General features: G+C 51.1%; 1 protein-coding gene across 8 annotated transcripts in view; it reads left to right on the forward strand.

Moving 5' to 3' along the window:
- Positions 1–22,261, forward strand: part of CDC42BPB (CDC42 binding protein kinase beta) — a 76,810-nt gene that overhangs the window by 33,375 nt on the left and 21,174 nt on the right. For 6 of the 8 annotated variants that reach the window (XM_073638368.1, XM_073638371.1, XM_073638374.1 and 3 more), the window contains exons 8-31: positions 1,689–1,937; positions 2,394–2,473; positions 2,597–2,763; positions 3,662–3,781; positions 3,864–3,997; positions 5,158–5,400; positions 5,511–5,621; positions 6,240–6,484; positions 7,516–7,621; positions 7,932–8,056; positions 8,269–8,374; positions 9,063–9,113; positions 9,653–9,801; positions 9,963–10,057; positions 10,143–10,216; positions 11,931–12,023; positions 12,114–12,191; positions 13,069–13,174; positions 13,377–13,513; positions 13,634–13,773; positions 14,049–14,130; positions 14,993–15,212; positions 15,305–15,367; positions 15,791–16,387. In XM_073638368.1, the coding sequence (XP_073494469.1) occupies positions 1,689–1,937; positions 2,394–2,473; positions 2,597–2,763; positions 3,662–3,781; positions 3,864–3,997; positions 5,158–5,400; positions 5,511–5,621; positions 6,240–6,484; positions 7,516–7,621; positions 7,932–8,056; positions 8,269–8,374; positions 9,063–9,113; positions 9,653–9,801; positions 9,963–10,057; positions 10,143–10,216; positions 11,931–12,023; positions 12,114–12,191; positions 13,069–13,174; positions 13,377–13,513; positions 13,634–13,773; positions 14,049–14,130; positions 14,993–15,212; positions 15,305–15,367; positions 15,791–16,387 (3,571 nt within the window). The remainder of the gene's footprint in view (positions 1–1,688; positions 1,938–2,393; positions 2,474–2,596; positions 2,764–3,661; positions 3,782–3,863; positions 3,998–5,157; positions 5,401–5,510; positions 5,622–6,239; positions 6,485–7,515; positions 7,622–7,931; positions 8,057–8,268; positions 8,375–9,062; positions 9,114–9,652; positions 9,802–9,962; positions 10,058–10,142; positions 10,217–11,930; positions 12,024–12,113; positions 12,192–13,068; positions 13,175–13,376; positions 13,514–13,633; positions 13,774–14,048; positions 14,131–14,992; positions 15,213–15,304; positions 15,368–15,790; positions 16,388–22,261) is intronic. The other 2 variants (XM_073638369.1, XM_073638370.1) reach the window with 2 other exon arrangements.

A 22,261-nucleotide genomic window follows, 5' to 3' on the forward strand; every position in this document is an offset into this window, starting at 1 on the left:
TGAGGAGCGCTCACCTGTGGAGCCTGCGACCTGCTGATCGCTGCACTGAGGAGCGCTCACCTGTGGAGCCTGCGACCTGCTGATCGCTGCACTGAGGAGCGCTCACCTGTGGAGCCTGCGACCTGCTGATCGCTGCACTGAGGAGCGCTCACCTGTGGAGCCTGCGACCTGCTGATCGCTGCACTGCGGAGCGCTCACCTGTGGAGCGTGCGACCTGCTGATCGCTGCACTGCGGAGCGCTCACCTGTGGAGCCTGCGACCTGCTGAACGCTGCACTGAGGAGCGCTCACCTGTGGAGCCTGCGACCTGCTGAACGCTGCACTGAGGAGCGATCACCTGTGGAGCCTGCGACCTGCTGATCGCTGCACTGAGGAGCGCTCACCTGTGGAGCCTGCGACCTGCTGATCGCTGCACTGAGGAGCGCTCACCTGTGGAGCCTGCGACCTGCTGATTGCTACACTGAGGAGCGCTCACCTGTGGAGCCTGCGACCTGCTGAACTCTGCAGTGAGGAGCGCTCACCTGTGGAGCCTGCGACCTGCTGATCGCTACACTGAAGAGCGCTCACCTGTGGAGCGTGCGACCTGCTGATCGCTGCACTGAGGAGCGCTCACCTGTGGAGCCTGCGACCTGCTGAACGCTGCACTGAGGAGCGCTCACCTGTGGAGCCTGCGACCTGCTGATCGCTGCACTGAGGAGCGCTCACCTGTGGAGCCTGCGACTTGCTGAACGCTGCACTGAGGAGCGCTCACCTGTGGAGCCTGCGACCTGCTGAACGCTGCACTGAGGAGCGCTCACCTGTGGAGCCTGCGACCTGCTGATCGCTGCACTGAGGAGCGCTCACCTGTGGAGCCTGCGACCTGCTGCGCTCGTTGTGCAGTAAAACTTTTTTCTGCACCATTAGAGGGTAGTCTGTTCGGCAGGTGTGAGTTTTTACCGTTCCCTACAGCATTGTATAAGTGGTTCACATCTAGTTTTGGGGGTGTCGGACCCCCCTGATATTTGTGGCGATTTTATGCTCAATGCTCTGTGATAAAACAATAAAAAACCTGATGGGTCGGTTTCCGATTCCCTTTGTCGCGCCCTTCAGGCTCTTGATCCATCTCCTGCTCCTCTCGTCTGTGTAGCCACATGCTTTATTTAAAGGGGGGTCTCCAGCCTGAGGCGGTCGGTGGTCTAGTGTCCGCTCTCTGCATTATTTACTTTCCTTATATTATAAGACATATAGTAGTTTTATTGTCCACCCACTGAATGTCTGCACATGTGCGTTGGTTTTCGGCGCCCCCTCCTGGCGCAGCCGCCCTCCTGCATTGTCTCGTCCTGAGTGGGATAATTAGTTCGTCATGTCTGTAATTAAGTGGCTGTGATCTCCTATCAGACGCACACGTTCTGCTGACGGCTCCAGCACGGCCGCCACCGGCATCAGAAGAGCAGATCTTAAGCTTTTATCTGCCTCGATACATTGTAACAAAGTATCGGCACAAAAGAAATTGTCTCCAGTTATTTATTAGATTGTGTAGGTGCTATTCTAATGTACCAAACCCTCAGCTGTGACAAGTATTAGGCCACGACTGGTGCAGACAATAATGTTGGTGTTCACTGACAGCGAGTATATTAAGTTGCAGAGCGTTTTGCGGAGCACTGCTCCGTAATGGCCGGAGATCGGTGCTGACGCTTCCGTCTCTTCTAGGAGAGATTCCAGTTCCCGTCTCACATCGCCGACGTGTCAGAAACGGCGAAGGATCTGATCCAGAGACTGATCTGCAGCCGAGAGCGCCGGCTGGGCCAGAACGGCATCGACGACTTCAAGGCGCACCCCTTCTTCGAGGGTATCGACTGGGAGAATGTCCGGAACATGGAAGCCCCCTACATCCCCGACGTCAGCAGCCCCTCCGACACCTCCAACTTTGATGTGGATGACGACATCCTGCGCAATCCAGTAAGTGGCGGAGGATGGGAGTGATGGCTCCCGACCTTTATGGGAAATATTTTAAAGGAGATGTTCAGAGCTGGACTGCCCCTTTAAGGCATGTTTAGCTAATAGAGCAGCGTCGAGAGCTGTAATATAATATCTAATATAACAGATGCGTTCATTACAAGTGGGGGCTTTGTGCTTCCTTCATCCAGCCGGACCCTCCAGGTTTTCAATCACTCCTGACCGTTCTCCTTTTTGCAGCCTTTACCTTCTATTTTTCACTAATGGTTGTTACTCGTAGTTATTAATCGTCCTGTCTGTAATAGAAATCAGCTGCATGTTCAATTTTTGTACAAGCAGTGCTGCAGTATAAAGCATGGGTAGGGATAGAGCCTGTGATGAGACTGGTGGTGGATTTTTCTTTGACTCTTATAAATAAAGCAAACTGTGTTCACGTGGTTTTTTTTGTTTCCATTACAGGAAATGGTTCCCCCCAGTACCCACAGTGGCTTTTCGGGGTTCCACCTCCCATTTGTGGGGTTTACATATACCACTGACAGGTAAGCCTGATGAAGGGTGATGGAGGACTCTCGGCTTATGGCTGCGGTTGGGCTCGGCGTTATGGTTACTCGCTTTCTACATGATTCCTGTAGCCTTAGTGCAATGATTTTTATGTTTCTTAGCTGTTTTTCTGACCGAGGCTCCTTGAAGGAGACCGTCCACCCAAACGCCGTGACCAAAGACGAGGACGTCCAGCGCGGGCTGGAGAACAGCCTGCAGATCGACGCCTACGAGCGCCGGATACGACGGCTGGAGCAGGAAAAGCTGGAGCTGAACAGGAAGCTGCAGGGTGAGAGCCTCAGCCCCCGTACTCTAACTGGCCGACATCCCCCTCCTCTAACCAAGAGGGTCCGAGTTCTGGGAACGGGGTCTCACATCCTGCAGCCGAGAGGAGACCAAAGAGCAGAGGACACGCATCCTATAGATACCTGATCTAGATGAGAAACCCTATGAGCTTAGTCATCGCCGCATGCATCATGATAGTCAGATTTAAGGATCCCTTTGCCACCTTCCACCACATGCCGCCGCTTCTGTGCTTCCAGCTTCCTCCCCATGTCGTTCCTTTCATCCTTCCACCCTGTGCCGTCACTTCTGTGCTTCCACCCTCCACCCCATGCTGCCACTTCTGTGCTTCCACCTTCTACACCGTGCCGCTGCCACCACCTTCCGCCCCTTGTCACTGCTTCCGCGCTTCCACCTTTTGCACATTGCTGCCAATTCCACGCTTTCATCTTCTGCCACTTCTGTGCTTCCACCTTCTGCCCTCTGCTGCCACTTCCACCTTCCGCCCCGTGCCGCTGCTTCTGTGCTTCCACCTTTTGCCCACTGCTGACAATTTCATGCTTCTACTTTTGTGCTTCCACCTTTCACCACCTGCTGCCACTTCTTTGCTTTCACCTTTCCCCCCTTGCCATTCCTTGCACAAGAACGCAGAGACCAGCGATTGGCTGCAGCTGGCATGTGAGCAGCTGTAGGGATGCTGTTTGCAGGGTTAACATTAACCAATGTGTGGGCGCGCGCAGGGTCTTTGGTTTTCGCGCAGGGTCGCTGGGCGTGCTCGGTCCTGTTTTCCTTTGACTCTCATCTCTGCGTCCAGGTCTCCAGCGTTGGTCATCCGTACCCGTGTTGTGTCCAGGCTTCTGCATCTATTCCATAATTCTTTACTTTTGCTCCGTCTACCCCTCCAGAGTCCACACAGGCCGTCCAGTCCCTCCAGGGCTCCAGTCGGTCGATGGGGACCCTAAATCGGGACAAGGAGGTTCGGAAGCTGAATGAGGAGATCGAGCGGCTGAAGAACAAAATATCAGGTATCTGGGCGGTCCGGCCGGTGGTGGAGGGGACGCCGCCATTTTTTTTCTCTTTCGGTCATGTTTTCCATGTTTATTTCAGATTCCAGCCGGATGGAGCGTCAGCTGGAGGACGCCGTCGCTTTACGGCAGCAGCTGGAGGAAGCGGCCAACAAGATCAAAGGCCTCGAGAAGCAGCAGAGGATCCTGAAGCAGGAGCGAGATGATCTGCAGAAGGTGGGTTGTGTGAGAAGGCCGTCCGGGGGTTCGAGATGTCTGATAATACAGCACTTCAGCTCCAGACTGTCAGATTATTGGACTCATTGAAGAGACGTGATGTCTGCGGAGTTAAAGATCTGACGTCGATCATTTCCAGAGAGGGTAATGGTGTGACGGCGGCCGACCCTGCGTGAGCTTCACATCTGTCCTCCAGGCCTGAGCCTGCGGGACGGGGGGAAAGGGGAAAGAATTGAGCAAAATCCTTTTAAAAGTCTCATAGAAAATGGGACAAATGGGATGAAGTCTTGGAGGCTGTAAGTTATCGACATTGCTGGACCGTGGACTGGGCAGCACGCCGACTGTACCCACGGCATGAGTCACTGTGCGTCGCAGCTTGATGCAACATGCCAGAGGCTCCAACGCAACACTTGCATCGTTTAGCCCCGGCCTTCATGTGAATGAGCTGCAGTACCACATGCGGCCTCTGGATAGGAGTGGCGCTGAGTGGTGATCTCAGACGATGTGAGGTGAACCTGATTGACGACAGATTTCTATACGCTTAATCTCCACGTAGTAAACTTCCGCCTTTGTTTTACCCGTCTGACCACAAATATGCGTTCATTGTCAGATTGTACAATTCCTCGCGCCTATGTTCTCCCATCTTGGCGCAGTCTGTTGATTTTACGTCCAGAAGAAATGTGATGGGCGGTGACCTGGAATTTCTCAGAGATCGTAGATTTCTGCAGCCGGAAAGCTCGATGTATTTTTTGCCTGATCTGACAAATCTGCGGGCCGTGCAGCGTTGGGTGCGGTATGGCGTCCGGGCTGTGCGGCATTGGGTGCGGGCCATGCGGCGTGGCGTGTGGGCCGTGCGGCTTCTGTGGCAGATCTGCTACAATCTGAGCATGCTCATGTGCCCACTGCTTGTGTAGGGGGTTCTCGGGGTCCCTGCACAGTCCTGCTTGGGAATCACTTGTTGGCCTGTTTTTCAGTCGGAGTAATAATCTCGTTTCTTGGATACAGCCAGCAGTGTAAAGAATGGCGGCTTTTTCCCAGTTGCTCGATGATCTGATATTGATCAGAGCGGGGTTTCCTGGTCATGGCCGCTGCCTCCAGTATAAGGAGACACGCGCTGCGTTATCGGGGGTTATCCTTCTATTTCTTTCTCCCGTTGGCAGCAACACTGTGAGGCGCAGGAGCGGCTGAAGGCTCAGACCAAGGAACTGAAGGACGCGCACCAGCAGAGGAAGTTCGCCCTACAAGAGTTCTCCGAGCTCAACGACGAGATGGCGAACCTGCGCTCGCAGAGGCAGAAGCTTTCCCGACAGCTCCGGGACAAGGAGGAAGAACTGGAAGCTGTTATGCAAAAACTGGACTCCATGCGGCAGGAACTGCGCAAATCTGAGAAGGCGAGAAAAGAGGTGAGGGGCTGCGGAGGGTGCTGAGGGGGCTGCTGCAGACTGCATTCGGTGGTTCTGGAGAGGGAGGGGGTCTCGCCGTTTGCTTATACATTGCCCCTATAATTTTTCAGCTTGAGGCCCAACTTGAAGACGCCAGCGCCGAGGCCTCGAAGGAACGCAAATTGCGGGAACACAGTGACAACTTTTCCAAGCAGCTGGAGAGTGAACTGGAGGCTCTGAAGGTAGCGGATTAGTTATGTCGGTATTTCCTCTTGCTTTAAAGTGATTGTCCCCTACGTATTAATGCTTAGCATCGGTCATCAATATCAGATTATTGGGGGTCTGACGTCTGGCACCCCTAATCATCCGCAGCAACAATGACCGGGACTGAGGTGGCGCAGTCTGCATCAAGTAGTGGTCATTCTTGGTACTGCAGCTCAGATCACCTTCACTGCAATAGGAGCCGAGCTGCAGTACAGAGAACGGGAACTGAGCAGTGCGCGGAGCAGAGCTGTCCCCCCTCTGTGCACATCCAGCCGCCACTGGACCTGCAACTGGGGGTGCCGAGTGTCAGACACCCACTAATCTGATATTGATGAGTCTTTGACCGCACCTTTACATGCAGAGACCCATGCAGAACTAGTATTTTTGACAGCTGAGGGTTTGCTACAATTGTAACCAGGCTAGAAATAAAGCATGTAAGCCGACCATACTACAGCACAAAGCTCTTCTGATGGTTTGTTACTATGTATCAGTGCAGGTAAAGTGAGTCCAGAGGAAGGCACAGATGCCATTGTAACAAATCCTCAGCTGTGAGGAGACGCAGGGGTTTCTGTTCACACCAGTCTCTTGTTGTTCAGTTGAAGCAGGGAGGGCGCCCCCCGGGGGCCACACTGGAGCACCAGCAGGAGCTGTCCAAAGTCAAGTCGGAGCTGGAGAAGAAGATCCTGTACTACGAGGAGGAGCTGCTGCGGCGGGAAACCTCGCACTCCGGGGAACTGAAGAACGCGAGAAAAGGGATCCACGACTCGGAGAGCCAGCAGCTCGCCCTGCAGAAGGAGATCCTCATGCTGAGGGACAAGCTGGAGAAGGCCAAGCGGGAGAGGTGAGGCCGACATGATGGGGGCGCCAGTGTGGTGGAGGGTGCGCTCTGCGTGTGCGGTGCTGGGGAGGGGTAAGTGCGCGGTGCTGGGGAGGGGTGAGTGCGCGCTGTGTGTGCGGTGCTGGGGAGGGGTAAGTGCGTGCTGCGTGTGCGGTGCTGGGGAGGGGTAAGTGCGCGCTGCGTGTGCGGTGCTGGGGAGGGGTGAGTGCGCGCTGCGTGTGCGGTGCTGGGGAGGGGTAAATGCGTGCTGCGTGTGCGGTGCTGGGGAGGGGTGAGTGCGCGCTGCGTGTGCGGTGCTGGGGAGGGGTGAGTGCGCGCTGCCTGTGCGGCGCTGGGGAGGGGTGAGTGCGCGCTGCCTGTGCGGCGCTGGGGAGGGGTGAGTGCGCGCTGCCTGTGCGGCGCTGGGGAGGGGTGAGTGCGCGCTGCCTGTGCGGCGCTGGGGAGTGGTGAGTGCGCGCTGCCTGTGCGGCGCTGGGGAGGGGTGAGTGCGCGCTGCCTGTGCGGCGCTGGGGAGGGGTGAGTGCGCGCTGCCTGTGCGGCGCTGGGGAGGGGTGAGTGCGCGCTGCCTGTGCGGCGCTGGGGAGGGGTGAGTGCGCGCTGCCTGTGCGGCGCTGGGGAGGGGTGAGTGCGCGCTGCCTGTGCGGCGCTGGGGAGGGGTGAGTGCGCGCTGCCTGTGCGGCGCTGGGGAGGGGTGAGTGCGCGCTGCCTGTGCGGCGCTGGGGAGGGGTGAGTGCGCGCTGCCTGTGCGGCGCTGGGGAGGGGTGAGTGCGCGCTGCCTGTGCGGCGCTGGGGAGGGGTGAGTGCGCGCTGCCTGTGCGGCGCTGGGGAGGGGTGAGTGCGCGCCTGGGAAAAGGGGGCCCTCGGCGGTCGGTATTCGGGGGATGATGGGGGTGCGCAGCACTGGTGACGATACTTCTTCAGGCTCCTCCTGAAGTGAACCCTTGATAAATGTCTGACACACTCGTCCCTGGTGGGCCGGTGATTTGTGGCTTTGGCCTTTGGAGTCATCGCTCTGTTTCTTCTTTACTTTCCAGACAAATGGAGATGGAAGAAGCCGTAGGAACAGTGAAGGAAAAGTATGAGCGAGAGCGAAGCCTCCTGCTGGAGGAGAACAAGAAGCTTTCTACCGAGACCGAGCGGGTAAGGCGGCCCAGACACCGGTGAAAGGGTTAACACATTCACTAAGGCTTTGGGTAATTTGGGGTTAATAGGCGCTTGTGGGTGGGGCTTTGTATAGATGTCTATCAGCTGTTACAAAGATGCACTACAGGACCCAGCATGTCCGGCTCTCGATTAAAATGTGAACTGTGTAATACCTCATTCCTCCTGTGTTGGCGCTGCCGAGACATTGAGTTCTTGTCACTGGATTCCACTCCAGATTAACGCTTTTTTCTTGGGGGGGTCCCTTATAACCCCGTCTGCTGACCCCTTTTTGCTCCCATTTTTCCAGCTTTGCTCCTTTGTGGATAAACTATCGGCACAAAACCGACAAATGGAGGACGAGCTGCAAGACCTGAGCAACAAGAAGGAGTCGGTTGCTCACTGGGAGGCTCAGATCTCTGAGATCATCCAGTGGTACGTGACCTGGGGGGTGGACGTGGCAGGGCCCGGGGGCGGACGTGACGCTCCCCGCACCTCTCCTGCCTGCCGTGCCGGTCACCGGGCGTAGCTAACTTCTCCATACACCTGATGCGCCCGGATAGTGACACGTAGCGGTGTTATTATCCCCCCTGAGGCTTGGATCCTGCCCGGCGTCTGTTTATTCGTGTGAACCTTTTGTTTCCCAGGGTGAGCGATGAGAAGGACGCCCGCGGGTACCTGCAGGCCTTGGCGTCTAAGATGACGGAGGAGCTGGAGACCCTGCGGAGCTCCAGTCTGGGGTCCAGAACGCTGGTGAGTGCTGGGAGAGGAGAGGAGCCATCGCACATGCCGCTGCTTTTTCGGATATAGCCGAGATTTAAAAGGGTCACCTACCTTATAAAGCAGTGGGATGTGCCGTCTGCTTCTGATCAGGAGCCCGACCGCAGACCCCCACCCATCCTGAGAAGGAAGGGGCCACATTGGCGATCTGATGATGGCAAGATATGCCACGGGATTGATCACCGCAGCACAGAGTATTTCCAGAGACGAGTGGGCTTGTCCACTCATGATAATGATTCTGTGGACGAGTGTGTTGGGGGCAATGGAGATGGGTGGGAGGTCACCACCTAAGGGTTATATAGTCGAAGGAACTGCATCCCCAGCAGCACAGAGTATTTTAGGAGAGGATCCTGGCTTCATAATTAGGATGGGATGGTGTCACGGTTGTAAGTTGTATAGCACAGAGTATTTCAGGAGAGGCGTGAGCTGCTGTCCCTGTATAAGGAGCAGAGTGGCACAGCAGCACAGAGGATTTCAGGAGAGACGTGAGCTGCTGTCCCTGTACAAGCAGCAGAGTACCAGAGATTATTATAATGTATGGGGGATGGAAATGTAGTGAGCGGCAGGGTCCCCAGCAGCACAGAGTATTTCAGTGTCCTCATATAAGACGCAGTTTTCCTTTGGTTTCCGGTAACCCTTTGTGTTCTGATTGCTGCTTTAGCCTGAGATGTCATTCCCGCAGGGCCTGGCGCCGTACAGTGCCGACAGGCTGGTGAGTGCTGGGGTTGCCCCTGCTGCGGTGACCCCTGGTGGTGGGATTTATGGCTGGAGAAGCGCTCCCCCCGCATGCGTCATCCCTCTTTCTGTCCTCACCATCTATTTCTCTGTCGCTCAATTACTTTTCAAGAAACTTTTTGCTGAATGCGACTCCAGATCCGGCAGAGGAACCCGGGAGTCAACTGCGCAGCAGCGATGAGCGCTGTGGCCCTGTGCGATTTCCGGGGACAGGGGCGACTCCGGGACCCTCCATTACCACAGACTTGTGATGGCGATTAACACTTTTCTTCTCCAGGATCGGTTTCTGTAATCTCTGGTGTTGGGTTTGACCTAAATCCGGTGGCTGGTGGTGTCCTAATTCTGCGCTTTCTCCATAAATCTGGCGCTGCCCAGCCCCCCCCCCCCCCCTCCACAGACAGATCTTATCAACGATGGCAGCAGCTGATGGGAGTTGTAGTCCTCTAATTAACCCCTTGAATGCTGGAGGTTTGGTTTGTGTCTCGTTGGCATTAACCAGTCGCCTGTCCTCTGCAGGATCCGCTCTGGAAGGTGCGGCGCAGCCAGAAGCTGGACATGTCCGCCCGGCTGGAGCTACAGTCTGCTCTCGACGCCGAGCTGCGCGCCAAACAGATGGTGATGGAGGAGCTGCGGAAAGCCAAGGACTCCAACATCTCGTTCGAGAAGTAAGGAAGGGGTTAATACCGAGACGATATTATGCAGTCTCCATAGAAATGACGACCTCCTAGGTGAAGGAGCAGCCTTTACCAGAGCTCATTGTGTCAACCAACTTGCTGACTGTTTCCAGAAGTATTTTATTGATACTAATTTTTTTATTTCTTTTTAGTAAACTAAAAGAGGCGGAAGCTAAAAACAAGGAGCTCCTGGAAGAAATGCAGAGTCTGAAGAAGAAGCTGGAAGAGAAGATCAGAGACGATGGCGGTCAGTGCCTCTCCGGACCTGAGGAGCTATAGGAGGGACGGCAGCTTTTCTGCTTCTAATTTTTCCATTTTTCTTTTTATTTCAGGTCTTAAACTCCCAGACTTCCAGGAATCAATCTTCGAATACTTCAACACCTCCCCCCTGCCGCATGACCTGAGGGTAAGTAGATGTGTCCATCCGTACCCAACCCACAGTTACCAGGACTGACATCTATTCCTTTAGACCCATGCTGGCTGTCAGTGAATGGAAGCCATCTTGTTCTCATTCTGAAGCGCAAAACGCGCTTTGACCTTCCTGCACAGCTGCACTTTGTTACAGTGTGTCAACGCAGGCCAAAAGAGAAGAATAGCGCTGCATAGAGCCAACAGGTCCCGCTGTCAGGGCGTCTCTGGATGTAAATTACATCGCTCCCATTCAATAACAGCAAGCAGAAATATAGAAGATGGTGATTTATGAAAACACAAAGGGCCCGGTTTATTATCTCATCTCTGCATTTTTTTTTTTGTTATTTTTTTTGTGTGTTTTTTGCCAATTTTTAGTTGTCGTCAAATTTGTCAATAATAATTTAAGTATTTTTTACATGGGCCTGTTTTGTTTTTTTTCTCTCCATTTTACCCACATGGACAAGATTTTTGTTTTCCAAATGTTTGCGGCCGATTAATTAATTGCAACTTTTTAATAGTTTCCGTACACCTGAAATTTTGCTCAAATTTTCCAACATTTTAGCAGAACGTGCCAGAAAACAAATGCACAAAGCAGCGTCGGAGAGAGAAATAAAAGCGTCGGGTTTCTTTTGTTTTACATTTCGCACAAAGTTCATGAATCGCGTGCGTCAACTTGTATCTTGATGAATTTGCTGCAAACAAAAGTGAAAAATAAATGAATGAAGTGACTTAATCACAAATGATAAAATCTGGCCCAAAAATGTAAAAAAAAAAAAAAAAATTAGAAAACTTTTGTCAAAACTTCTGAAAACTCTGCTGCTGTTTGCGTAACTGCTGTGACCCCCCGGACTGCGGGGTACATGGTACTGATGTGATGTCCCTCATAGGCTCCAGTATCTACCTCCTCCACGTCCTCTCTGCTAGCCTACTGGGAAGACGTAAGTCTGATCACCACCACCATGACCCTGAGTAACCCCAGGCCGCCATATAAGTGACCTTTAACCTTTGTCTAGACCAAGGCACCGTCACTAATGCCTAGATTCCTATGATTTAACAATCCGACGCCCGCTCTCCTCTGCACCATGTTAATTCATGTAATATTTGTTTAACCCTTCATTGCTCAGAGCTCGTGGCACCGACTAGCAGAAGGTTACAATTCTGGATTACATAAGATGATTTTGATCCCCCCCCTTCCCCCTTTTTTTTTCTTCTAAAATATACAATATTACCATATATTTTACATTCTGATGGATTGAACTTTTACATAGGCTCCAATGGCAATTTATTTAAAAAAGGAAAAAAAAAATTATTTAAAGCCTAAAAATAAATATTATTTTTATTTTTTATTTTTTTACACTTTTTTTTTAAACATGTTTTAATTAATCCACTTTCAGTGATTGACAGCAGCATGTAAATAGTTAAACGGGCGATCGTAGCTCTGCTGTATTCGCTGCTGTTGCAGGCGGGTGTTAGCTGTATAACACAGCCGCCATCTGTCGGGTTTGGTGCAGACTCTGCTTCTGAGCCCGCTCCAATGTAGGACGTAATATTGTGTCCAGAAATGCTATTTTTTTTTTGTATTTTCTTTTATAGAAATAAAATCAGAATTGGCTGTAGCAATCTATTATTTCGTTGTGTTTGTGGCCGTGTCTGAGCCGCAGATTGTGCTCCTGCCGTCCGTGTAACAGACGTTGTCTCTTCTTCCACAGTCCAGTATGATCAGCGAGCTGGAGATCAGCGCCCCCAAACCAGACGTCTCCCCCTCAGTTCTAGCTCCTTCCGGTCAGGAGCAGCAGCCGGAGGTGAGGCCGGGCGCCGCTGATCTGCAGTGCTGTGTGATACGACGCTTATACACTGCACATCGTGAGTTATATTTGTGTCTCTTCCTGCAGGAGGTGATCAGATCTCAGCCCCGGACGCCGCCCGCTCCATCCCCAACCTTTACTCCGCTGTCCAGCTCTGCCCCAAAGGTGCGTCCAAAACAGCAGAAATGTATACCCATAATGCACTGCAATCCTGGGAGACATGCTGAAGACCCTACATGCTTTAATGTCTGCCTTCTCTCCCGGCCGTCGTACCGCTGCCGACCATCAGGTATTGCAGTGCACCGTCCTGGTGTCGTTCCCGGCCCTCGCTCCTGATACTTCATCCGCTGATTGCACAGCTTCCTCTGCTGACACAATGTCCTCGCCCAATATCAGGGGAGCGATATAGTGACGGGGGAGCGGCGCGCCTTCCTGCCCTCGGTGTAGTCAGCACTGCCTTGGTCAGGATGTGATCTATAAATGTGTCCGTCCGCCGGCCGCTCTCCCTCTGCTTCCCATCATTATTATATAACCTTGGCAGTCATCCGTGTATGGCAGGATTCACACACATTGGTTTGCAGCAGTTTTTGGGAGGCTGCAGGCACCACTGGTCTCTCTGGGGGAATTGGGGGCTGCGGGCGCCTCAAGTCTCTCTAGGGGGGGGTTCTGCGGGCGCCCCGGGCTCTTTGGGGGGAGGTGGCTGCGGGCACTGCCGGTCTCTGGTGGGCACCGCGGGTCTCTCTGGGGGACTGTGGGCGCCGCCTGTCTCTCGGGCCGGGGGCTGCGGGTGCCGCGGGTCTCTTTGGGGGAGGGCTGCGAGCGCCGCCGGTCTCTGGTGGGCACCGCGGGCGCCGCCGGTGTCTCTGGGGGGCACCGCAGGCCCTCCCAGGGGCCTGCAGGCGCCGCCGTCTCTGGGTTCCCGCTGCTTAGTAACAGCTTGCCGTAGTTTTAGATTTCCTGCTAATCCAGAATTCTACCGGAGTAACAGATCAGTCGGTGGCGGCTTTTAATTTCATGTTTTTGTCTCTGTTGTCCTCCGCAGCCCAAGGCTCATCAGCTCAGCGTGAAGTCCTTCTCCAGCCCCACACAGTGCTCCCACTGCACTTCCATCATGGTGGGGCTCGTACGCCAAGGCTTCTCCTGCGAAGGTGGGTGCTCGTCATCAACCGTACATCATCTGTACACAATTATACGCGTGGCTGCCTCCCTGTGCACAGGCCGTGTGCGGTATTGCAGCTCAGCCCCATTCACTTCCATGAAGCTGAGAAGCAATATCAGACACAACCTGTGCACAGGGGTGGCGCTGTTCATGCAGTTCTGGAGCATAATGGTATTTCTCTCCTTGCACAGTGTGTCCATTCGCGTGTCACGTGTTGTGTAAGGACCTCTCCCCACAAGTGTGCCCGATCCCGGCAGAGCAGTCTAAGCGCCCCCTGGGGGTGGACGTGCAGCGCGGCATTGGGACGGCCTACAAGGGCTACGTCAGGGTCAGTGTCGTCTTCTCTGCTTTCTTAACGTTTCCTGCCCTATTGTGCAGCTGCTTTGTACGTAGATTTAGAGCGATGGCGACTACGGCGCCCGTAAATTAACGTCTCTGTTATTGACAGATTCCGAAGCCGACGGGCGTGAAGAAGGGCTGGCAGCGGGCGTACGCCGTGGTGTGCGACTGTAAAGTCTTCCTGTATGACGTCCCGGAAGGAAGGTCCACGCAGCCGGGAGTGGTGGCGAGCCAAGTGGTGGACCTCAGGTGTGTGCCCGGCCTGCGCTCACCTGCGGCTGATAACAGCGAGTAATTGTGCGATAACCTGGAGTGTCCCGCCTGACTGGCATTGTACTAGACCGCCTGTTCTACACTCCCAGCATGCTGAGTTGTAGCTGTGGCTGTCAGGGCATGCTGGGACTTGTAGTTTTGCAACAGCCGGAGATGTGCAGGTTTTCGAGCACCCGCATAGACCGTGTCGGCGTATTAACCCCTCACTGACCCTCAGGCTCCTTATTGTTCTGCTTTTCTCATTTCATTAGAGACGAGGAGTTTTCCGTGAGTTCGGTTTTGGCGTCGGATGTGATTCACGCCACCCGCAAGGACATTCCCTGCATATTTAGGGTAGGTGTCACCCCCGATAACACCTGCGTGAGGTATCAGACACTGTTGGTTGCATTAGTTCTGCTGTTCGCCGGTAGGAAGGTTCAGGCCGGGTGCGGTCTGGATTTTTGGAGGTATTAGGGGTATGTAATAATGACGGATGGGGGCCCTTATGGGGTAACCGTCCCTCTATTAACTTCGTCCAGATCTGGATGGATGTATCGGGGATAGCGGCACAGCCCAGCCGTTCTCGGTACTGCAGCTCCAATCACATTCACTTGTATGGGAGCCGAGCTGCAGCACCGAAAACCGCACCGTTAAGCAGTTGATTTGGGAGCCGTCACTTAGGTCATGAGAGGTGTAGAATAAACACTTAACCTTGAAAGGGTTGTGTCCTATCCAGTTTAAGTCCACCCATGAACACTTTATTATTTTTTTTTTTTTTTTACTTCTGTGCATTAACTTCCCAGAGCCGCCACTAGAGGGTGCTCAAGATAAGTCAGCAGGGAGCTCCCTCTAGTGGTGGCTGCAGGCAGCCAGAATGCTGTCACTTAGGTTGCAGGGGAATTTGGTGCTCTGTATCAGGAAAGTAATCAGCACAGCATCTTGGACATGAGAGAAAGATTTTGTTTTAAAAGGTGGAGAATTTACATAGGAGAAAGTGCAACACAACTGTGCGAATGCAGCTCTGGATCGTATAACGCTGCCGTTACCCTGGAGCAGATGAGAGCTGTCCTGGTCACAGCTGAGTGTTTGCTTCAGTTGTATCCAGGCTCAGTGGTAAAGTGCATCAGGTGGGAGTAGAGTGGATGCAACTGCAGCAGACACTCAGCTCTGAGACGTAGCAGGCGTTAAGCTTCTGGATATTTTTCCTCCTCTACAGATAACGGCCTCCCTTCTTGGTGCCCCGTCCAAGACTACGACCTCCCTGCTCATCCTCACGGAAAGCGAGACGGAGAAGAGGAAGTGGGTTGGGATCCTGGAGGGGCTGCAGAGCATCCTGCAGAAGAACAACCTGAGGAACAAGGTGGTGCACTGCCCGCAGGAGGCGTACGACAGCACGCTGCCCCTCATCAAGACCATAGTGGCGGCTGCCATCATAGGTAGGTGCTAATAAAGGGTTGTTACGCCCCCCCACTGCCTGCAGGTGGCGCGGCCCCTCCGCATCAGCTTACAATGATTTTCTCTTGCTCAGATCGGGACCGGATCGCCGTTGGCACAGAAGAAGGGCTGTACGTCATAGAGGTCACCAGGGACGGTAAGTGTCTGTCCTCCATCATTAGCTGCATTCACTATTCTGCAGGCTTCAGAGCTGACATCCCCCAGCATACCTTGCCATTATCGGAGGTGTCATCTTTACAGCAAACCCTGTAAATGCTTAGCCAGGCTGTGTACCAACCTACTGACTGTTTCCAGCTACCAGTAGCAGAATTGTGCATGCAGCTCTGGTTCCACCAATGCAGTGCTGATATATTTAACCCTTTATGAAACGGTTCCCCCATGATAACAGGGTGTCCTGATATTAGGACCCATAATCATTTATGGGGAATCTGCAGCAGGTGCAGTTCCCTGCAGCACCCCCCACTGGTGGGAAAAAAAGCAGTGCAGCCAGCTATGAGATGAGGGTGGTATTGGTGAATGTTTTGGCACCCCCTGGTAACCCTGCGTCCTCTCCTCGCAGTGATCGTCCGAGCCGCAGACTGTAAGAAGGTCTATCAGATCGAGCCGGCCCCGAAGGAGAAGATGGTGGTCCTGGTGTGCGGCCGGAACCACCACGTCCACCTGGTGCCGTGGTCGTCTCTGGACGGCTCAGAGGGCGGCCTGGACATCAAGCTGCCGGAGAGCAAAGGCTGTCAGCTCGTCGCCACCGGGAGCCTGAAGAAGTCGGCCGCGTCCTGCCTGTTTGTGGCGGTGAAGCGTCAGGTCCTTTGTTACGAGATCCATAGGACTAAACCATTTCATAAGAAGTTCAGCGAGGTGTCGGCCCCGGGGAGCGTGCAGTGCATGGCCGTGTGCAAGGACAAGCTCTGCGTGGGGTACCAGTCCGGATTCTCCCTATTAAACATCCACGGAGACGGACCGCTCATAAACCTGGTCAGCCCCATGGACCCCTCGCTGGCATTCCTGTCCCAGCAGCCGGTGGATGCCCTGTGCGCCGTGGACCTTGGCAACGACGAATACTTGCTCTGCTTCAGCCAGATGGGAGTGTACGTGGACTCGCAGGGCCGGAGGACGCGGATGCAGGAGCTGATGTGGCCGGCCAGTCCTGTCGCCTGCAGTAAGTGGAGCTAATCTGCCCCGACATCTAGAGGGAGCCGGCGAGCACAGACCGCTCACACTGAAGCTCCCCTTAGTGGTGGCTGCAAGTATCACATCTTGGTGTCAGTGCCGTCCTACCTTAAACAGACCTTTTTTTTTTTTTTTTTTTTTTTTTTTTTTTTTTTTTGCTTTTTTTTATGCAAATGAAAAGCTGTTTTTTTTTTTCCTGACTCAATTTGAGAGCAAAAATGTGACAAAAAGGCAGCGAAAACGCTGTGTGAACATAAGTATATAATCAGACTGGAGGCAGCGCTCCAATGGAAATCAGCGAAGAAGGCGGCCTGTATTCACAGATATGTGCCACGGTTCAGCTCATTGAAGCCTTCATCTAACATTGAGAAAGTCTGCAAACGAGCTGAAACGTCGCATCTGTGTGAATAATAGTCTACTTCTTTCACTGATTTCCATTGGAGTAATGCTTCCAATGTATTTTTTTGTACTATTTTTCCTTGTTTTAGAGCTAGTCTTTATATCCAAAAATAAGCAATTACCGTCAGTGCCGGTGTTGGGTGAGGAGAAAAGCGGTCAATTGTCCAGGGCCCCCACTTTTGAGGTGACTTCTTAAGAACCTTTGGTGACATCACGGTCATGTGAACATGTCACCAAAGGTCCTTTAACCGCAAGAGTATAGAGGAACTGAAGAGGAGACAGGCTGGTATGTATGTGCTGTGTATATATGTATGTGCAGTATTTGTGTGTGTGTGTATATACATGTATACAGTGATTTGTGAAAGTATTCCCCCCACCCCCTTGGCATTTTTCATGTTTTGCTACCTCACAGGATAGAATTTGACTGGTTCTTTTGAGGGTTTGCATCAGTTCATGCAAAGAACATGCCGACAGCTGTGAACATTTGGTTTCTTTTTATTTTGAAGCAAACAACTAATAGGACACAATAACTGAAAACTTCAGTGTGCATAACTATTCACCCCCTAAAGTCAGTACTTTGTAGAGCCTCCTTTTGCAGCAATTACAGCTGCACGTCGCTTTAGATAAGTCTCTGACCTTTCCACATCTGAGCACTGGGATTTTCCTGCTCCTTCACATTAGATGGTTTCCTCTGGTGAACAGCAATCTTCATGTCTGACCACAGATTCTCCATGGGATTAAGGTCTGGGCTGTGACTAGGCCACTCCAGAACATTTACACATTTCCCCTTAATCCACTCGAGTGTTGCTTTAGCAGTATGCTTTGGGTCATTGTCTTGGAAGGTGAACCTCCGTTCCAGTCTCAAATCACTGACAGACTGAAACAGGTTTTGCTCAAGAATATTCCTGTATTTCGCACCATCCATCTTTCCCTTGACTTGGACCATTTTCCCTGTCCCTGCTGCCAAAAAACATCCCAACAGTATGATGATGCCACCACCATGCCTCACTGTGGGGAGGTGTACTTGGGGTGATGAGCTTTGTTGGTTTGGCGCCAGACATAGCGTTTACCTTGGTGGCTAAAAAGTTCAATTTTGGTCTCCTCTGAGCACAGTACCTTCCTCCATACATTTGAAGAGTCTTCCACATGTCTTTTGGCAAACTCAAAATGAGCCTTAGAATTTTTTGTGTGTTAAGTAAAGGCTTTTTTCTGCCCACTCTTCCATAAAGGCCACTTGTATGGCGTGTAGGCTTATTGTGGTCGTATGGACTCCTGTCTCTGCTTGGGAACTCTGCAGCTCCTTCACGGTCACCTTTTAGCTCTGTGCTGCCTTTCTTATTAATTCCCTCCTTGCCCGGGCTGAGAATTTTGGTGGGTGCCCGCTCTTGGCAGGTTTGATGTGCTCCCATGTTTTTTTCCATTTGATGATAATGGATTTGATGGCGCTCTGGGGAATCATCAGAGATTGGGATATGTTTTTATAACCCAACCCTGACTTGTACTTCTCAACAACTTTATCTCTGACTTGTTTGGAGATCTCTTTGGTCTTCATGGTGTTGTGTGGAGATCTCTTTGGTCTTCATGGTGTTGTGTGGAGATCTCTTTGGTCTTCATGGTGTTGTGTGGAGATCTCTTTGGTCTTCATGGTGTTGTTTGGAGATCTCCTTGGTCTTCATGGTGTTGTGTGGAGATCTCCTTGGTCTTCATGGTATTTTGTGGAGATCTCCTTGGTCTTTATGGTGTTGTTTGGAGATCTCCTTGGTCTTCATGGTGTTGTGTGGAGATCTCCTTGGTCTTCATGGTGTTGTGTGGAGATCTACTTGGTCTTCGTGGTGTTGTGTGGAGATCTCCTTGGTCTTCGTGGTGTTGTGTGGAGATCTCCTTGGTCTTCGTGGTGTTGTGTGGAGATCTCCTTGGTCTTCGTGGTGTTGTGTGGAGATCTCCTTGGTCTTCGTGGTGTTGTGTGGAGATCTCCTTGGTCTTCGTGGTGTTGTGTGGAGATCTCCTTGGTCTTCGTGGTGTTATGTGGAGATCTCCTTGGTCTTCGTGGTGTTGTGTGGAGATCTCCTTGGTCTTCGTGGTGTTGTGTGGAGATCTCCTTGGTCTTCGTGGTGTTGTGTGGAGATCTCCTTGGTCTTCGTGGTGTTGTGTGGAGATCTCCTTGGTCTTCGTGGTGTTGTGTGGAGATCTCCTTGGTCTTCGTGGTGTTGTGTGGAGATCTCCTTGGTCTTCGTGGTGTTGTGTGGAGATCTCCTTGGTCTTCGTGGTGTTGTGTGCAGGTCTCCTTGGTCTTCGTGGTGTTGTGTGCAGGTCTCCTTGGTCTTCGTGGTGTTGTGTGGAGATCTCCTTGGTCTTCGTGGTGTTGTGTGGAGATCTCCTCGGTCTTCGTGGTGTTGTGTGGAGATCTCCTCGGTCTTCATGGTGTTTTGTGGAGATCTCCTCGGTCTTCATGGTGTTTTGTGGAGATCTCCTTGGTCTTCATGGTGTTGGAGCCTCTGTGACCTTTCAGTAAAGGTAAAGTGTATATACTGACAGACATGTGACATTAGATTGCACACAGGGGGGCGTCCTGTCACTTAGCATGGGACTTATGAAGGGAATTGCTTGCACCAGAAATTTTTAGGGGCTTCATAGCAAAAGGGGTGAATACATATGCACATGCCAATTTTTAGTTATTTGATCCCATAAATTTAATCTCTGGCGATATTTTCTCACTTCACTAACTTGGATTTTTGTGTGCTGATGCTTCACACACAAATCTGATTACAAAAATATTTACACACAGGTTGTAATGTAACAAAATGGGCAAAAAGCCAAGGCGGTGAATACTTTTGCAAGCCACTGTATGTGCAGTGTGTGTGTATATATATATGTGCATCTCACTAAATTAGAATATCATCAAAAAGTGAATTTATTTCAGTTCTTCAATACAAAAAGTGAAACTCCTATATTATATAGTCATTACACACAGAGTGATCTATTTCACGTGTTTATTTCTGTTAATGTTGATGATTATGGCTTACAGCCAATGAAAACACAAAAGTCATTATCTCAGTAAATTAGAATAATTAACAAAAAATACCTGCAAAGGCTTCCTAAGCGTTTAAAAAGGTCCCTTAGTCTGTTTCAGTAGGCTCCACAATCATGGGGAAGACTGCTGACTTGACAGATGTCCAGAAGGCAGTCATTGACACACTCCACAAGGTCCCAGAGTCTGAAGGAAGAGTGGAGAGGCCACAATCCAAGCTGCTGGAGGTCTAGTGTGAAGTCTCCACAATCAGTGATGGTTTGGGGGCCATGTCATCTGCTGGTGGAGGTCCACTGTGTTTTATCAAGACCAAAGTCAGCGCAGCCGTCTACCAGGACATTGTAGAGCACTTCATGCTTCCCTCTGCTGACAAGCTTTTTGTAACATAGTCTTCCTTCAACCTTAAAAACTATGTTACTAAGTCCATCTAGTTCAACCCATAGCCTAACATGTTGATCCAGAGGAAGGCAAAAAAAAACCATGTGGCAAACACTAAGCTCCACATTGGGGAAAAAATTCCTTCCCGACTCCATACGACAATCAGACTAGTTCCCTGGATCAACGCCCTATCAAGGAATCTAGTATATATAACTTGTAATATTATACTTTTCAAGAAAGGCATCCATGCCCTTCTTAAATGTTAGTAGTGAATCCCTCATTACAACATCATGCGGCAGAGAGCTCCATAGTCTCACTGCTCTTACAGTAAAGAATCCGCGTCTGTGATTATGATTAAACCTTCTTTCCTCCAGACGTAGAAGATGCCCCCTTGTCCCCGTCTCAGGCCTCAGAGTAAAAAGATCAGTAGAAAGGTCTTTGTACTGTCCCCTCATATACTTGTACATAGTAATAAGATCACCCCTAAGCTTTCGTTTTTCCACAGTAAATAACCCCAAGTATAATAACCTGTCTTGGTATTGCAGACCCCCCAGTCCTCTAATAACCTGTCCTGGTATTGCAGACCCCCCAGTCCTCTAATAACCTGTCTTGGTTTTGCAGACCCCCCAGTCCTCTAATAACCTGTCTTGGTATTGCAGACCCCCCAGTCCTCTAATAACCTGTCTTGGTATTGCAGACCCCCCAGTCCTCTAATAACCTGTCTTGGTATTGCAGACCCCCCAGTCCTCTAATAACCTGTTTTGGTATTGCAGACCCCCCCAGTCCTCTAATAACCTTGGTCGCTCTTCTCTGCACCCGCTCTAGTTCAGCTATGTCTTTCTTATACACCGGAGACCAGAACTGTACACAGTATTCTAAGTGTGGTTGCACTAGTGACTTGTATAGAGGTAAAATTATGTTCTCCTCATCAGCATCTTTGCCTCTTTTAATGCATCCCATTATTTTATTTGCCTTTGCAGCAGCTGCCTGACACTGGCCACTAAACGTGAGCTTGTCGTCCACCAATACACCCACGTCTTTTTCAGTGACAGTTTTGCCCAGTGTTTTACACTTAAGCATATAATTATACATTTTATTTCCTCTGCCCAAGTGCATTACCTTACATTTATCCCCATTAAAGCTCATTTGCCATTTATCAGCCCAAGCTTCTAGTTTACATAGATCCTCCTGTAATATAAAATTGTCCTCCTCTGTATTGATTACCCTGCAGAGTTTAGTGTCATCTGCAAATATTGAAATATTACGCTGTATGCCCCCTACAAGGTCATTAATAAATATGTTAAAAAGAAGGGGGCCCAATACTGACCCCTGTGGTACCCCACTGTTAACTGAGACCCAGTCTGAGTGTTTTCCATTAATAACCACCCTTTGTTTCCTATCACTGAGCCAATTCTTAACCCACATATATATATTTTCCCCTATCCCCATTGTTCTCATTTTATGTATCAACCTTTTGTGTGGAACCGTATCAAAAGCTTTTGAAAAGTCCATATACACAACATCCACTGCATTTCCTTGGTCCAGTCCGGAACTTGCCTCCTCATAAAAGCTGATCAGATTAGTTTGACAGGAACGGTCCCTCGTAAACCCATGTTGATATTGGGTCATGAGGTTATTCTTCTTCAGATACTCTATTATAGCATCTCTTAGGAAACCCTCCAGGATTTTACCCACAGTAGAGGTTAAGCTTACCGGCCTATAATTTCCAAGTTCGGTTTTTGTCCCCTTTTTGAATATTGGCACCACATTTGCTATACGCCAGTCCTGTGGTACAGACCCTGTTATTATGGAATCTTTAAAGATTAAAAATAATGGTCTATCTATGACGTGACTTAATTCCTGCAGTACTCGCGGGTGTATCCCATCCGGGCCCGGGGATTTGTCAACTTTAGTGATTTTTAGACGCCGCCGTACTTCCTGCTGAGTTAAGCAAGTGACGTTTAATGGAGAATTTTTGTCATCACTGATCATGTTTTCTGTCATGCGATTTTCTTGTGTAAATACGGTTGAAAAAAATTCATTTAGCATATTGGCTTT

The sequence above is a fragment of the Phyllobates terribilis genome, unplaced genomic scaffold, assembly GCF_046119375.1.
Source record: "Phyllobates terribilis strain yellow unplaced genomic scaffold, ASM4611937v1 Scaffold_7__3_contigs__length_470593459, whole genome shotgun sequence".
In the NCBI taxonomy this organism is placed as follows: Eukaryota; Metazoa; Chordata; class Amphibia; order Anura; family Dendrobatidae; genus Phyllobates; species Phyllobates terribilis.